This window comes from Colletotrichum costaricense (genome assembly GCF_030867565.1).
Source record: "Colletotrichum costaricense strain IMI 309622 chromosome Unknown Scaffold_1.1, whole genome shotgun sequence".
In the NCBI taxonomy this organism is placed as follows: domain Eukaryota; kingdom Fungi; phylum Ascomycota; class Sordariomycetes; order Glomerellales; family Glomerellaceae; genus Colletotrichum; species Colletotrichum costaricense.
In genome coordinates, this window is record NW_026848230.1 from 3347440 (window position 1) to 3364627 (window position 17188).

The 17188-nt window shown below is 52.1% G+C and overlaps 5 protein-coding genes across 5 annotated transcripts; 2 read left to right on the top strand and 3 right to left on the bottom strand.

The window, feature by feature from the left end:
- Positions 1 to 294: 294 nt before the first annotated feature.
- On the top strand, positions 295 to 6495 carry CCOS01_01180 (uncharacterized protein; the record flags this gene model as incomplete). The annotated part of the gene is made up of 2 exons (XM_060449376.1): positions 295 to 361; positions 566 to 6495. The coding sequence occupies 2 exons, from the start codon at positions 295 to 297 to the stop codon at positions 6493 to 6495; spliced, it is 5997 nt and encodes a 1998-aa protein (XP_060320814.1).
- A 337-nt stretch (positions 6496 to 6832) lies between these two features.
- Positions 6833 to 7971, bottom strand: CCOS01_01181 (ubiquitin-conjugating enzyme; the record flags this gene model as incomplete). Its single annotated transcript, XM_060449377.1, has 3 exons — positions 6833 to 7466; positions 7548 to 7845; positions 7923 to 7971. The coding sequence occupies 3 exons, from the start codon at positions 7969 to 7971 to the stop codon at positions 6833 to 6835; spliced, it is 981 nt and encodes a 326-aa protein (XP_060320815.1).
- A 1004-nt stretch (positions 7972 to 8975) lies between these two features.
- CCOS01_01182 (uncharacterized protein) lies at positions 8976 to 9263 on the top strand (the record flags this gene model as incomplete). Its single annotated transcript, XM_060449378.1, has 3 exons — positions 8976 to 9065; positions 9139 to 9163; positions 9223 to 9263. The coding sequence occupies 3 exons, from the start codon at positions 8976 to 8978 to the stop codon at positions 9261 to 9263; spliced, it is 156 nt and encodes a 51-aa protein (XP_060320816.1).
- Positions 9264 to 9474: 211 nt separating this feature from the next.
- Positions 9475 to 10774, bottom strand: CCOS01_01183 (methyltransferase; the record flags this gene model as incomplete). Its single annotated transcript, XM_060449379.1, has 5 exons — positions 9475 to 9672; positions 9742 to 9880; positions 9940 to 10055; positions 10117 to 10321; positions 10395 to 10774. Coding segments are annotated over 5 exons (1038 nt in total), but the record flags the coding sequence as incomplete, so codon positions are not given.
- Positions 10775 to 11466: 692 nt separating this feature from the next.
- On the bottom strand, positions 11467 to 16330 carry CCOS01_01184 (ATPase; the record flags this gene model as incomplete). The annotated part of the gene is made up of 16 exons (XM_060449380.1): positions 11467 to 11750; positions 11804 to 11952; positions 12013 to 12163; positions 12219 to 12264; positions 12316 to 12439; positions 12494 to 12726; positions 12780 to 12914; positions 13085 to 13431; positions 13514 to 13667; positions 13718 to 14640; positions 14708 to 14839; positions 14890 to 14956; positions 15012 to 15146; positions 15193 to 15537; positions 15587 to 16135; positions 16196 to 16330. 16 exons carry the CDS (start codon positions 16328 to 16330, stop codon positions 11467 to 11469), a joined length of 3909 nt encoding a protein of 1302 aa, XP_060320818.1.
- Between the last annotated feature and the right edge of the window lie 858 nt (positions 16331 to 17188).

Genomic DNA, 17188 nt, shown 5'->3' on the forward strand with positions numbered 1-17188 from the left:
GCCACCTGGACGATGCTGCACCTAAGGTACGTATCCCACCATGACGGCGGGGTTCCCGACGCGGCCAGACTCAAGCGGTTTCCTTCCCCTCCACTTTCCAGATCTTTGGCCGACTCAAACGTAGCGGGGGAAAACCAACCGGAATCTGGAAGGAATTTTCGACCAACCGCATACGCCAACCCAGGCATCTTGGGTTCGATTTTCCATCGTCGACCTTCGCCGTCAATATTCGCATGACTTTTTCTATGCGGCTTTCGTTCACCTGATAATGACAACCCCCAAAAAGGAGGCACAATGTCCCGCGACCTCGAGCGACTGATAGAGTCAGTCATCACTGACATCTCATGTTATGGTGACTTGGGTGAGAGAACCTGCCCTGCACGCTCATGAGAACGAGGATTCTCGGCTTCTTGTTCATCACTTCCAAATTATCATTCTACTTACAGTTTACGCAATTTCACTGAGATGGCTGGCATTCGACTATGTCCCACCAGTCGTGCGTTTAAAAACTTTTTGGCTTGGAAAACTTTCTAGCTGGCGCATCTCACTGACAAGCGGTTAATAGGATGCACTGTACTGCATGTACTCGATTCACTCGGGACTTTTTACAAGGACACCCGACCCAGGCAAGATGCACCAGCAGAACCCTCTCAGTCAACAGACGAGGAATCCAACCAGTTACTGTGGTCTACAGCCTGGGACTGGCTGAGAGTGAGGAAGGACGTCTCCGTCGGACCGAATCGAAAGTGGAATCATGTACCTCTGGCTGACATCCTCGCCTTACCGGATCCAGACTCTCAGGATGGAACAGCAGCTCTCAGTACCTCAGAGAGTGCCGCAAAAGAAGGTCTAAATGACTCTGAATCTAACGGCCTCGTCAAGTCGGCGCCGAAGGCCCCAGGCCTTCGAAAGCGGCCTCGTATATACGTCTCTGAGGATCGCATGTGGGAGTCCATTGCTGGACATGCGCCCGACTACCGAAGGGTTCCGAGACTGGAGTGGATGGCCTTGGTCGGTATCGCCTCCACTAAGCAGGAGGGTATCCTGCAAGGCGATTTAGGTCGGCTTGTTGGCCAAGACAAACGCTCATTGCCCAAAAGAACAGATGCTTTAGCAGAGAAGGGATATATCTCGAAAAGAACGACGCTCGTCAGGGGAACCAAGACCAGCAAGATGTGGTTGACGCGCTTCGCCCCAGCTCTTCCAATCGATCCCTTGAAAGCAACGGCTAGTCTGCACACGACTGTTGATATGTCCCGAAACGCCCTGGCGTGCGACTTGGAGCCAGTCTCATGGCGTGGCAGGTGGAATGGGGAATCAGTTGACTACATCTCTCTAGCCCAAACAATAATGGCCATTGTGAAGGCCTTTGGTATCATCAGATATCATGACCTACGGTGCAAACTGGGCATTTTGGGTCTGAGATGGCAGATGAAAGTGGCAGCCAAGACGTGTCGATTCTTCGTCCAGACTGGAGCCATCCAGTATGTTGGCGCCACTTTGTCTGGGAAACTTTTCAAGGACTGCCTCAAATTCGACCACGATCTTACGCACGAGGATTGGGCTGCCTATCTGGCTACGGGGAAGCAGAAAAGCATTCAGTCTGATCACAGCCTAAATGGTGGAGATCTTGGATCTGATCCGGCAAGCAAAACCGCCAGCATGGACACCCCAAGCCCAGGGACTGAACCTGGTCGTGCTCTCAACAGAAGACGAATGAATCCACGCTCCAGCTGGATAGCCGACAAACCACTAACCACGACAATCTTCGACAATATTTCTGCTGCAGGCTCCGCGGGTCTGTCGAATAAGCAGTTAGGAGACTTGACTTTGGGGCCATCCTTTCGGCGGTATATATCCTCCATTTCCTCGACAATCTCGCTCCCGACACAGCAGCCAGTGCATCTCAGGCACTTTCAGGTATCGAGTGAGATGCACCGAAAAGGCAAATCTCAGCAATATCGCTATTTTGCACTCAGCGCCCAGCAAAAAGTTGCCGCCGATGCTGACAAGAATCTCACTGGACAGATGGGCAATGATCATTCTCTGGCTGACGGGGCTTGTGGAAAGACGCTGGCAGGCCATTTTACATATCCCACAGTAGTCCCTGACTTATCCTATACTGCCAGTGGCCTAGCTGCTCTTGCTCGAGTTTCTGGCAAGGCGCTCAATGCGATCACCAAGAGGAAGGCCGAGGTTTCGGATACCCCGCGAGCCAATGTGGCTCAAGAAGCTGGAGGACTGCGTCAAGGAAAGCGAAGAAGGCTTTTACAGCAGACCGGCGAAGATTCTTCTGAAGAGGACGCGAGCTTTACAGCGGGAACGTGCTCAGAGCTAGACTCTACAACCCCCTCTGCAACGACTACCAGGCGTGGTACGAGGCGACACCCAGCTGAATCGGCAACGGCATCGAGTATCGTGACACTCAAAGTAGATCCATCAGCGCTGTCCAGAATACTCTCCAATAGCGATCAAAATCCTGAAGCCGGCGCGGGCCCACATATCCCTCAGGCTCCTCCCGTTCATGGTACAGACGAGTCCACTATCCATGCCGCTGTTGGCCAAGAAGGCAAGCTTCAGGAACCTTCGAACCCAGACGCAACGCTACCAGATACGACAGCCGAGGGGATCGAGGTTCCTGCCGCCCTGCCAACGGATGAGCAATCCATTGTCGTGGGCTCTCAACAATTAAATCAAGATATGGAGATACCCAATGCCGAGGCAGTGGATGATACACTTATCGACGGCGTGCCTGTGAAGCGTGGAGGCCGTCGAACCAAGAAAGGGTCAGCAAAACCTTCTGCCCGTGGCCGTCCCAAGATTTTCAAATGCGACAAATGTGGAGGAACTTGGAAGAACGACGTTGGTATTAAATACCACCTCGAGAAATCGAAGACACCCTGTAACCCAAACTATGTGGCACCCCTTATTGGACCTCCCGAGAAGCTTTTCCCAGCTGCGAAACGATCGACTCTGGCGAAGCGAGCAGTTAATCCTCCTCGACAGATCAAACCTCGGCACTCGAGGTTATCTGCCCTCAATGACACTCTAGACGATGAGGAAGGCCAGGAGGACGCCTTCGGCTTGCATGAAAGAGGAGATGACGCTGTCACCGCTGCTATACAATCCTTCGAGGCTACTCCTTTCAGGAGTAGAAGACTGCGCACCGATCAGGGAGGGGAATCCGGCGTACTACAGGAGACAAGACGAGGCGCGAGAAGGGGCACAGGCAGTAATCGGAGTACGTCAAAGTCATCAAGTGCACTGAAGCCGCCGGTATCCTCGACACAGCTGCCCATGAGCGGGCTCATTGATGATCCTGCCAGCGCTGTAAGAGACATGCCAACGAAACATGCCTCACTTCAAATAGCAGTCGGGAAAGCAAGGGGGGAAGACACACCAAAAGCCAAGGGAATGCATATCTCCCCGGAAAGCCGCAGGAAGACTCTCCTAGACACTGCTGGAATCGATCCACCGCAATTTTTGACGCCAACGAGAATGTATGATCATTCGGGGCGACGAGTTTCGCACTCGGGTCCAGCAAAGCGAAGTTCGAATGGAAGTCCCAACCGAGCAGGCTCAGGAGATACGGCAGCACCAGTCATCGAATCCAGTCCACTACCACATGCAGACGCGCTGAGGGCCAGTCTAACCGATAGTAGTACTCTTTCAAAAACACAGACCATGGAACGGGCACTTCAGTACATCCTACATGCGAGTGGTGGTGTCTTCCCCGGAGGCCAGTCTCTGTGGTACGCTACTATCGCTACGTGGGAAACTCTGTTCTCGTCTGAAGAGGCGCCAGACCATCAAATGTACAAAAACGCATTGGCAAGGTTGGCGAAGAAGAAGCAAGTGGTTGTCAGTACGCATGCTTTCAAGAATTCTAAAGGCATGATGGCGAACTACCAATTGATACGGATTCCTGGCATCGAAGCGTCATCCCCGCCAGGTGCAGCTATGAAAGCGAATATCATGGCTCATCACCCAAGACTTTACATCCCGCCGGCCTTCAGGCCCAAGGCAGGAATGCCTGAGGAGGACAAGCATGACGCTCAGCCTGTCTTCTCCAGCCGTAGGAAGACAGTTCAGGTGATGGAGGTTCTTGATGCTCCTTTTTATGCCAATAAAGCAGCTAATGAGAGGCCAAATACGCCCCCTGAGGGATCCCAGACCCCAAGGAAACGCAGGAAACGAATGGTCACAAGGGAACAGATCGCCCATGCAGAAGATCAAGGTCCCGATGGAACACGCAAGAGAGACATCTTTCGATTCTTCATGACAGGGCAAGTAGGACCAATCGCTGGGCCCTCCGAATCTCGCGGTGGTGGACGGAGCGGCTGTCCTCCGAATATTGTCTTTCTGAATCCCAACACATATCTGGGACCCGAAATGCCAGAAGACATTCAACACACACCTCTTCCTGAAGCCTCGGCCCCAGAACCAACTTATCCCACGGCCCCGCCAACATCTGACGTGTGCCACGACCAGTTCAACGTAACCTTCGCTCATGCCGACACGATTGAAGGCAATGACGGTACCTGGCCGGCGTGTGAGAGCGCATTCTTCGACACGGAGGATCGTAGCCTGACAATCAGTGGCTGGATGCCCGATTCGCGTTGGTTCCTCCGACAGAACTTGCCTCAAAATCTTTCTGAGATAACAAAGTGGCGAGGGGGACCTGGACACAAGTTGCCCAACAGCAGCCAATTCTACGAATTCTCCGACCAGGTCGATGCCTGCTTCGACTGGGAGCTGTCAACTGAGGGTATGAAGCTCCTTTTGGCGGGGTCGATCGACCCGGATTATATCTTTATCAACCATGTCGTCGATGACCTTCCCGGCGGATGGGAGAACCCCCAACTTGAATGGGATCCTGTGAACCAACTCAGTCAATCTGCCTTGTTTAGCCTCCACATCGCTGAACAGGGAACGACTGCAACTGACCATCTCTGGGGCGGCGAGATTGGTCGTCAAAGAAAGCGCAAGCGACGACAGACCAAGCTCGGGACCGAGCCCAGAGAGCTTATGGTCGGAATCGATCTGAAAACGAGGACGCTCATACCGTTGCCTAGAGACATGGACCTGAGAGATGCGTCGAGACAGAACGCCGGGCTCGACGAGACGAATGAAACCATCTTGATAGCCGCATTCGTCGTCACAAGAACACTTCTTGGTGGTGCCGACCGAATCATAGAATGGGGTCTCATGATGACCTTGTTCCCCGACATGGCCCTCAGCGCCATGCGACGATTCTGGTCGAAAGCCCGAAAGGATCGTGGAACTTTCATCAGTCAGCTTTCTGAGCGATTCCAGATTCAATTTATCTCAGCCTACGAGAACGATGAATTCCCGCCCATTGACTTTGACAATTATGTCGACTACGACTGGTCGCGCCTTATCAAGTGGACCGCTGGTCTTATTGAGGATTCGCAGGAATTGCCTGCCAGCAAGACTGCTCTGGAACGAGGCTACTCTCTCGGCTCAGCTTGGACGGATATTACCAATTGGCGCGACGAGTACTATAACTTTCAGATGTCTGTCTTTAACAGATTTGAGGCGGCCACTTCACGCCCCGCGACTTCCCTCGTGGACAACGATGGGGGAGCGCTGTCACAGGACAGTGAGGACCTAGCCATTGCCATGTCGTGGTTGCGCTCCCTTTGCTACACGCATCGCGATAAATATGCGCCGCAAGATATCAGGAAGAAGATGGCGAGCATCGGAGGCGGAGACGAGGAGCGCATCCAATCACTTCTTGAGCAAGCGGTCGAGACTCTCCAAGGTCAAGGTGTCATCACGGATAGCAAGCTCAAAGCACTCGAGGGCCGCCCTTACCGCCTCACCGAGACATTCTTGCCGCGATTCATCAAGTGGACTAATGAGGTCAAGTACATCGACGCCGCCAAGTTCAAACAACGACTTGATGTAAGCTTCCGACGGGGCGAAAAGATCCGGATTCCCTATGTCTTGAGGGATGGTGAGGTTATGGCCATGATGAACTTGCAGGCGTACGGAAGAGTTGCCGTCACCACAGTTGATGTCCCGAATATTCCTCTCGGTTTCGACCCGGGCAATTACGAAAGTAGGAAATACCCCAAGTCGTACTACAACTTTGGTCTTGAGATCGAGGCCACAGAGAAGTACGTTTACGATGAAGATTTGGCCCTCCTACAAAAAGCCAAGCACAGCAAGCCGCCAAGGGAAAACCATAACCGGGCGGTTCCACTGTGGTCGGATTTTTTTGGGGAGCTCAACCATGATCGTTGGGCACAAGTTCTTGGCGCAGTTGCGTTCGTTGTCGCAACTCGAGGACCCCTGGATGTCGCGTCCGTTTGTGCCGTGCTCAAACCATATGTACAAGAGTTTGAGGTGCAGATGGTGTTTGACTGGGGGGCAAGATACGGTGTGTTAAAGGGTATTACCTATGGAAAGAGTTTCACCGTGGATGAGTGGTGGTGGCTGGTTGTTGGACAGCAGCGGAATGGGTTGTGAACGACTCGTGAAGGAGGATATTATGAAGGTAGTCGGGATAGCACGCGTATGAGAGTAGTCCCTACGAAGTGCAGGTCAAGGGTCCAAAAAGTTCATTGGAGTGGTATCCCCATCCCGTTGGGAACATGGGCTTTTGGCTCAGTGGCCATCGTAGCAATAAAACCAAGTCTACAAGTTTCCGGATGACGATATATCATGGACATGGCCAAGCAAAACCGCCTAAATAACCTCAACCAGACGCCAGCAACCGTGAAAAAACAGATTCTCGCATCTCAGCGTTCATCCAGGGTGACGGGGGCTGGATCCCCTCATGCAAATTGTAGGAGCATCATCGTAACTAAAAGTCAAGCAAGACTTTGAGAATCATGGCCAGCAGAAGTACAACGAGAACAACAATGGCTCGATCAACCCACAGTGGTACGCCTTCGTCATACGCACGGGTGGTAGGAGGTGCCTGGGGGCGAACACTAAGATTTGGGGCCGGAGGCAGCGAGACCGTCCGTGTAGGGGTGATAATCCCTTGACCTGGACGCGCAGGAGGGTAAGATGCCGCCGTTGCTGGTGATTGTGATGTTGATGCCGAACTGGCCGCCACGACTGTCTCAGGTGCCGTACGAACAAAGCCCTCGGCCAGCTCGGCACTCTCTGCATCCGCCGGTTCGGTTCTTGGTGTCGGAGACACCGGTGTCACTGCTTCCGTGGATCCTCCTTCTAAGACCTTCGACTCAGTCATCTCATCCTTGTATCCAAGCTTCAGCTCGGAGGGTATCTCAACTTCAGTCGCTGAATCTGGTGAGTCGGAATTGGCCTTGGCCGATTCTTCACATTCTTGGATGATTTCAGTATTTGTCTTTGCACACGTTGGGCATTTGAATGTGTGCGATGCGATGGCATGACGCTTCCGCACAGAATCGCTTGTCTCGAGGCCGCCCAGCTGGCCTCGGGGGTCCGTCTCCATGAAGCTGCGCAACCTTTTATCTTGTTAGTTAACGGGGAAACATCTCTAATAGGGACTGGAAAGGCAGAGGGAGGGAGTCCCAGGCTGAACATACGCGACGAGTGCAGTCCTCACGCCCCACGCAGGCTGCCACGTCTCTTCGTGGTGGCCGCTGATGCTTAGACAAATCTCCCTGTTGGTTTCGAAACGGCCGCTGGGTGTAAGGAACCGGAAACTCGGCGGACGGAGAGGATATGTAGGCGGCAACACGATACGGCCATGGTAGATGCCTTCGCTGTAGGAGGAGTTGGGTGGCCCGCGGAAAGTGAAGTGCCATTCGAATAGATCTGATTCTAATGGAGTAGCCGTATAATCTGGTGATGGAGAGCTGGAGAGTTCTTGGGCTTCGCGCACTGATTTGGGTCCGATTGATTAGCGAGCTTCTGAGTGGTCAGATGGATAAGAATCCAACGTTTGAGAGGCATCTTACATATGCGCCGTATAGTCGGTGACTTTGAGTTGAACTTAGGAGTTGCCATGTTGCATACGCTGGTTGTTGTAGATTTAGGTGATGTAATCGTCCGCTGATCGATAATCGGCGTAAGTCGTCGTGTCTAGATATCCAGTTGACAAAATAATCCAGACCGGGAAGAGGTGGCTTTTTATTGAACGAGCGAGCGTCTGTGTCGGGTTAGGTCGCAAAAGTTTGCGTAGAAGAATGGATAGTTGATGCAGGCGCAGATAGACAGGCTGGTGTTGAACAAGTGTATGAGTGTATGTATGTGTACGTGACAGGTGGAGGGATAGGTGGCACTAACCATCTCATGCCGCGACTGTCACTGGAGTTGGGGAGGGGTGGGTTCTTATCCGGCCGGGGGGGCTTAACGGTGGAATCGACGACCACCTACCCTGACGCCGCTAATTGAGTGCCCAGGGGTTTGAGCCTTTGTACTGACCTGGAGAGTAGGTACTGCGGCAATGAGGCGCTGCAAGTTTGAACTCGGAAGAATGAGGTGCTGCTAGCCAAGCACCCAATGGAAGGTTGGTGGGTACCGAATAGGTATCCACCCCTAAGGTAAGGAACGGAGTACCTAGGTACCTACGTGCCTTGCAAGTCTTGACAAAGGAGACACGTACCGAGTGAATGGAGCACGAGTCACTCAGTGCTCTTGGGTGGGTAGTCCCCTGGGCCAAGACGAAAAGAGAGACTTAGAATGCACTTTCTGCCATTGGTCCAACACTCCGGCACAAGCCGACTTACCTAAGCATCCAAGGACCTCTTAGATTGTCAGTCCGTCAACGACGTTTCTTCCTACGGGACTGATGAACGGCCATCACTGTCCGAATTTCCCGACCTAGTTTCCCAGCAAAGCTTAGAACGCCTAGAGGCAAAGGCGAATCCGAGGTATGTGAGCCCACTCGACCGGACTCAATTGAGTTTCTGGCGGCCTGCTGACGAGTTGCAACCTCAAGAATCCCTCCATCCATTCCTCTCCCTCGAGAATCTTCCCGGAACGACGCGCCTGGCGTATCGACTTTCGCCATGTATACCGGCCCCAAGCCTCCGACGCCTCACGTCCCTGGTGTGTACCGCTTCACAGCGACTGCCCTGGGCGCTGGCATGTGGTTCTTCGTATGTCCCTTACCGAAGCCCTTATTGATATCGCGAGGCCGAGGAAGCTAATGTCATTCTGCGCCATCGATAGCTCATGTACCGCGCGAAGAAAGACGGTATATTCCCTACAACTTTCGATAATACTGATTGCGTGATTGCTGACGGAAATGTGCAGGAGCTGTGTTGCTGGGCTGGAAGCACCCTTGGGATCACTGAACCGAAAGCTCTAAAGATGAGTGGTCTAGTGAACAAGAAGTTTGAGGAATACGCGCAAGATGCGCGATATCAACAGATCATTCGGCATTCGCCAGTCCAAAAGTCAGGCAAATATAGGCAGAGGAATCAACGATTAGCTACTCTATTATGGGTGCAAAGCAATTGCGGCAAGCCCAACCATGCTTGGGTTCATCTCTGTCCGTCACTTCTTCTACTGAGTGTTGGGCTTTTCGAAGAGGTAGTGCGACACGCCCCAGGTATCCCCGCCTTGGTAGGCGAACAGCTCGGAACACGCCAAGTAGAAGATTTGCCATCTGTTGAACCACACGCTGGCGTTCTGCTCCCCATACGTCTCGACCAAGTGCGGCCAGATCTCTTTCTTATGCGCAAGCATCTTGCTCAGCCAGTGCTTGATGCTCGTGTTAGCTCGTCATACTGAGACTGATGTACGGTAGAAAGGCGATCGGCGGCAGCTTACCTCGCACGTCTTGGAGTAGTGTTGTCCGTTGACCCACCACTGCTTCTGAATCTGTAAGTCCCGCTGGAAGAATAGGAGCAGGTCGGTGGAAGGCATAGTGCCTCCTGTGAAGAAATACGTCGTCATCCAGCCCTCCTCACTGAGATTTTCCGCGGTCAGCGCTTCCCGATAATGCACAACATCGCGGCCGTTACTCACTAATCGTAGGGAGTGGTCCTGTGGGCAAAGATATGGACAAAAAGCTTGCCACCAGGCTTTAAGGCCCTGCCCACCTTTGCCATAAGGAGCTCGTAGTTTTTCATGTGCTCAAATAGCTTTTGTTACAGTCAAAATCCTTTTCATCGGACGCATCTAGCGGTCAGGGAAAATACATACCTCGATGGAGACAACTCTGTCAAAAGACTCCCGCTCGAACTCATAGTCAACAACGTTACCTGTGATGACCGTGAGGTTTGATAAGCCCTTCTCCTTGGCTTTCCCATCGATGTACTCCTTCTGCGTCCTGGAGTTGGAAAAGGCCGTGACCTTGGAGTTAGGAAGTACCTCGGCGAAGTACAGCGCTCCTGATCCCCAACCGCAGCTGTAACGGTCAGTCAGGCCCTAAATCTAACATATGATCTCACGATGCATGGGAAGGGCCGGAGACGACTCACCCGAGATCCAAGATACTCATACCATCCTTTAGTTCGGCCTTTTCAATATACGTCTGTAACATGGCCACTTCCGCCTGTGCCAATGTCTCGCCTCCCTTGGGGTACAGACAGCACGAATACTTCATGCGGGGGCCAAGGCATGCGGCGAGGACACCGGTGCCAACCTCGTAGTGCTGCTTGTTGGCCGTAGCGGTCTCAATTGCAATGGGTTGAGTGCGCAATTTCTCGATAAACGTCATCTTCCGCTCGTAATCGAGGCCGAGAGACGTGCTCGCGATGGAGTCGAGACGCTCCTGAAGCTGGCGCCGAATGCCTATCCTGATGACGGCGTTGGGCAGGTAGCCGCTGTCGAGAATCCAGTCTAGATGTTGCGTTAGAGAGCTGTTGTCGAGTCACATGCTGACTTCACAATGAGCTTCATGAGGCTTGTATGCGAGGACATACCCATGTTCATCTTCGCGGTAGAGGTGATTCGCGAAGGTTCAGTGGAATGAGAGAGGCAGAAATAAGGGATTGACCGTCTCTGTGGCCCGAGTCCCAATGCGTGAGGTTGTATTGTACTTTGAAACCCAAGCGATGTCCGAGCACCCGCTTCGAGTGAGGTCTAAAGCAATATGGGTTGTTGGTTGATGCGAGGTGTTTAGGCTACTTCAATGGAGATTACTGGTATGAGACTTGGAAGTAACAGGTAGCAGTCGAAGCTTGACCTGAATGATTGTATCGACTAGCTAGCTGTGATTGTGGCTGGGGTGGCAGGTCGCAGGGTGCGACCGCGACCCCGGCCACTCGGAGCCGGAGCGACCCGCCTGGGCTAGTTCGGCACCGGAATGCGGGTCGGTGGATCATCGATGACACCTTCATTTATGGTCAACTCAGGTAGCTTGATACAGCACGATCCTGACATCCGAGCTAGAAACCGAGACTGAGAAGTTCGCATTCAGGGAGAAACTAGATTTAATCGTCACACTCGATTCCTTATTTTAATACATCAAGGCAATGCTCGCCAACTTTACGTGGAATTATGGCAGCGTGTGCAATCAAGCCGCAAAGGCATCTCTTCAACCTTGTAATCCTACAACTCCATGTGCTCCAAAATGATTTTATACTCCTTTCTTTGCTTCGGCTTCTTCAGGAAGTTTTCTTTGAAACGTCCCACGGCCCGAGCCAGCTTTTGGAAGAGGTACTTTTCTGATGTCCATGCCGCGACCAAGTAAACGCCCCCGAGTAGAATCATGAAGAGCTCAAAGTCCCAGCTTGTCTTGGTAAGTTGCATCAGGTGCCTTACTGAATGCCCCGGGCCAATGATCATCCATATTGTGATTGAAAGGGTTGCCACGATGGTTGTCATAAACGGCCCTTTTCATTGTTAGTTCCTTGGACAAATGTTGCTGCAATCCGACTTCACCTACAGTTCGTCATCGCCTTTTCTCTGAAAGGAGGGCCCGCGTTGAGGACCACACCCGCCAAGATGTACTCGAAACAGGACACCAGAAATAGAACCGTGTTTTCCGAGTTCTTGATATTCGACTTGTCATGGTTGACACGTGGGGGTACGTACCTTTTCTTGTAGTTAGCAGTGCGTAAAGATGATGGTGGGAGCAAGGTAGGAAGCGCTCACCATGACTGCTTTCGCACGGCGACATATACAGCAGTTTGCACGAGTATACAAATGACCATCTGGCCCAGTAACGGTATGAGCACCTTGCGAGAGACGAGGTCTGCAGTTGGTCGCTTTCGTGACAAGACAGGGTATGGCCCAGCCCAGCTCACTACGATACTTATAAGCGTTTTATTCAACGGTTCTGAACTAGACTCATGACTTACTGAAAATGGCAATAGGAAGAATCAACAATAGATCAATGAATAGGAACTAAAGAGTGATCAGCCAGTGATGACGCTTTGGGCGATCATGTCAACTTACTTGAAAGTCACCGAGATTAGAAGCTGTAGCATAAAGAAAGCTGACGGACGTGAACTGGATGGCCGAGTACAAACTCATGTACTTGAAGCAACTGAAACTCGTCACAAGTGCAGCACGACCCTCGCTAAAGATATGTGTTATGATGATACTCTGCTTCGTGGGGGGTGAAAACACTTACCGGATAACCTGGGGAACGCAACCGATGTCGAAGACGCGTGACGTGAACGGAGCTGCAACAGAAGCTTCCGCCTCTGAGAGGGAGATGCCGACATCTGCAGCCTTGAGAGCGCCGCAATCATTCGCACCGTCACCACAAAAGCCACAGCAGTACCCGATCGCTTGCAATTTCTCAACCAGTTCGTGCTTTTCATCTGGAGACATGCGCGCAAAAACTCGACCACGGACCAGCATCTGAGATCGTAAGCATAGGCAGCCAGGTGGCACGCTCCGGGGGATGAACATACTCTCTGCAACACCAACGGAGGCGCGAAGTCCACAATCCAGCGAAAAATCTCGCCGCTGACTGCTAGAGAGTAATTGCGGATGTCATTGATGTTGTATGCCAATGATGCGTCAACGTCAGCCGGAGGTGGTAGTGGCTGTGCAACAAAGTTAGCTTTACAACAATGTCTTTAGAATTGTAATGAACTTGCAAGAAGAGTCTGTTCGTTCAGCTGGAAACCCCCGTTATCAATGCTCTCCCACCGTAGCCGAGCCTTTGGGTCACCGGCGTTGCCTGCTTACTGTTAGAATCAATCAGATACCTCACTTGTCGCCACTTGCCTTCTATGAATCTCGGAACGAAGCAGTGCGCAGTCTTGTTGATCAAGTTGCATTCACGAGCAACACTGATGGCAGTCAAGATGTTGTCACCTGTCACCATCGTCGTACTGATGTTCGATTCCAGTAGCTCAGTCAGTACAGGCGCTGTGGTCGGCTTGAGCTTGTTTTCGAAAATAATGAAACCAGTGAATTCCAGTTGAGACTCGGCCTCGTGTCGCTTCATTTTCTGGGCTTTGACCCAGCTGAGTTTTGGAATATGGCGAGCTGCGCAGCCAATGACGCGATAACCCTTGTGTGTATAGTAGGCAAGCTGATCATCATAGTCGACTGGGACTATATGTTGAAGAGGACATTCAAGGTCAGTAGTGCCTTTCGAGGTACACCTAAATCAGTTCGGTAGATATGGATCACTCACAGCTGTCTTCGCGACATATTTCCCGCATGCATTCAGGAGCGCCTTTGACATATATGTCCCCACTTTGCTGTCCAAACTGTCGAACTATGACGCTTGCTCTACGGAGCTGCGAAACGAATTCGAAGGACCTCAGTACCCCCAACTCAAGCAATTGCTGGTTAAGTGGGTTAGTCTAGCTTTGATCGACAGGGGTCCGCAGCCTACCGATTGATCTCCTTGTTGAGTGGCGCCTCGCAGAAGAGCATCATGCTCAGCTGGAGGTCGGGCGACTGACGGCGAAAGGCTGCCCTGGTCTTGGTCGTCTGCCTCGTTGGGACTTTGTTTGCCTTCTTCGAAAGACCACCTTGTAAACTCAAACATCTTGAGGTCAAGTGGATCACCCATCAGCTCGTCGTCCACAGACCTCAACGAGTGGCAAGTTGCCATGGTGTACAAGGCTGCCCTCAATTTTGACATCTGGGCTGGACCGCCGGCCTGCGCCTGTACGAACGACGATGGATCGGTAAGCACCTCCGTGAACCTGCCTGTTACTGTTGATGCAACCCGAACACCGAGTATGTCCAATCCGTCCTCTGTTAGGGTGCCGGTCTTGTCAAAGCACATGATGTCAATCTTACCACCTACGTTGACCCGCTGTGGACTGATGCAAAAGATTTGTTTCTTCTTCAGTCGGCCCAGCGCGAAGTTGGTCCCAATGGTGAGCGTCGCGGGTAGCGCTGGCGGCACCACGATTGTGATAAGATCGAGAGCACGGACGATGATGAGGTGCCAGGCAAGGTGCAGCCGCAGGAAATTGAAGAGAGAGGCGATGAAACCAAGCATGGCTACGATAGCCATGACACTGATGTACCGGAAAGAGTCTCTGTAGAATTTGAAGCCGGATGGTTTGGGGAAGAGCATGGACCGTACAAGGGATCCCTTCGTGGTGCTGAATCCCGTTCTGACCACGAGTGCGAGGGCGACAGCGTCTCCATCACGCTCTTCCTGCGGTCGCCGGGCGCGAATGATCTTGGTACCACAGAAGAGGAAGTGTTTGCCAATCTCTGGCGACACGGTCGGTGCAGCCAAATCGAGACTATACATCGTCTCATCGGTGGCCGGTGTTTTAGACACAGGGACCGATTCACCTGAGAGCGAGATGTAAGCCAAACCAGTTTCACTCATGCGGAAGTAGGACTTGCGAGTGAAACTCACCTGTCAGCATGCTCTCGTTAACGATGCAGTCTCCGCTCAAAAGCAAGCCGTCGCTCGGAAATTGAGTCAGATTTGGGTCGCTGACCTCGTAAACGTCACCAGGCACGAGCTCACTCGAGGATACAAATCGCCCTATGTCCGTCAGGATTTCGAGCAAGTTTATACGGCAGCTGAGTCCTTACAGAATCCATTTCGAAGTACACGCACATCGCACTCGAAGCGAGAAATCTCGCGGAGTCGTTTCATCGTCTGTTTCATTAGCCTCCGGTTATACCAACAAAAGACAATGGTGAATTCGACCTACCGCTTTGGTTTCAATGAGGGTGGTGGCAATACTTCCAAACGACATTAGGAAGATAGCCACGGCGTAGTAATAATATTCGTCAAGAGACCACAGAATCAGGCTAGCAATCTGAAAGACGTAGAAAGGATGGAAAACCTGGAACGATCAGTATCTCGACCTACCACTACAAACGATTTCTTACCTCATCTACGAGCAACTGCGGTGTTGATTTTTGCTCAATATCAATCAGGTTATTCCCAAAAACAACTGCTCGCAGTCCCTTCTCATCACTGTCTATGCCAGCACGCACGGCGCGAGGATCGGTCCAATTCGGGTCAACCCAGCCGTTGAATATGACAAACTTGTCCTTTTGCTGGTTGAAGTACAAGCGAACATAACGATAGTTGAGCATGCGTAATTCGGTGATGATTGGGTCGTAATCATCATCTACCCCGTAGCTCTTTCCAGTGTGGCCAAAGATGGTAGACATAGGTCTACCGTACAGCTTTTTGTCTACGTCCATCAGGGCAAATTCTCCCCATTGATTCTAGACGAAGTCAGCTCATGTGCAACAATAGGGGGAGCGCATAGTTTACCTCGACAACAACCCAGTCACACTCGGCCAGTGGAGACGGCAGACCCAAAAGTTTTACATGCCATCTAGGAAACCATCTGAGTAGTAGCCAAGCGACACCAGCAGTGCATAGGCAAAGTGCGACATAAGCAGTGAAGCCAAGTCGACTTGTCCGAAAGCCAGCAATGGCAATGGTAAGGTCCTCATTCACCATGTAGACCTTCTGGCTTAAACGATCTCCACCAAGGCTCTTGTTGGTCATGCCACTGTCCTGGCGCAACAGGCGGGCGTGAACAGACGATCTTGAGTGCGTTGACGATCGCCTGCGTTGGGACATGTAATCATCGATGGTTTCGCCGTTTTCGTAATCAGCGTAGCTTTCCTCCTCGTCACCAAACGCAAAGTCTCCCACATCTGACAGGCTTTGGCGTTCATCTTCGAACGAAGTAGGAGAGGCTTCGGGTTCATCGCGATAGTATGCAAAACTCGTCGTCGAGTCAGCACGGGGCCGTCGATGGGAGAAGGCTGAAACGCTGGTAGGAAGGCTTTCGGCCATAGGACCAGAGAAAAGCTACAGACAGTATGATCAGCGTCAATACGCAATTGGAGATGGGACTTGGGTTTGTCTGACTTCGTCATGAGCCATCTCTACCTCCTCGAAGATGCTCGTTGAGCTTTGATTCGAGTCGAGCCGGTAGAGCGGCGCATGGCCATTCCTCGATGTAGAGGAGGCACGATGATGCCCATTCTCTCCTGGCGCAGGCATATCTGCAACTTCCTCAGGGCGATCTAGTCGCCGTAATGGTATCGAAGGTTCCAGCTCGAGAGACAAGAGGTTGAAGGCGTGGCTGGACTGCCGAAACGAGGTTCGAGTTGAGAGAAGCGGCGTTGTAAATTTGGCGAGAGTGGCACATACCCGTGGGTCAAAACGCTTAGTTGGGTTGAGACAGTTAGAAGAAACAGCTAAGGGAAGCTCGAGGAAGCTATGCTGTGATGCGCTGCGATGCGATTTCGGAGTTTGGGGGGGGGGGGGGTCGATGGAGAGGTCAAGAAAGTCAACGCGGATGCCCGCACGGTCGGCTCAATCGTCCTCAAACTGGATGATTTCTAGCTCGAGCTCGCGAAGGTGCAAGGAAAAGCCAGGCACCCGTAGCTGTCTTATTGAGCTACGGAGATTGTATGTTGGCATATCGCATACTTAAGTGCTCCAAGAGTAAAGCGACTTAAGTTGGCATGGAAGAAGTTTTGCAGGTTCTCAGAGATTGTGAGGCGACTGGAGTAAGGTAGGCAGGTTTCTCCGTCCTTAGGTAAGGTAGCTAGCTATCTATCATGGGTAATTGTACCTCTGAAAGGATGTGACGACACTTTCATGGACCTTACCTGCTTACCTAAGGTAACTCAAGCTGCTTGCGAAGGTAAGCAACCGTATCATGCGAGCACGGTGGCTGGGCAACTAGGTACCTAGGCCACCTCCTGCACTGATAGGAAACGAACCGCTGGAATTTGCGAAGGGCGGAATGGCGTAGGTATCAGGGTGGGAGGGGTGGCAGAGGGGAGGAATTTCTGTCCCGTCGAAATTTTAGGTAAGCAACCCTCGGCATATGCCGACGGAGACCTTTGCGGG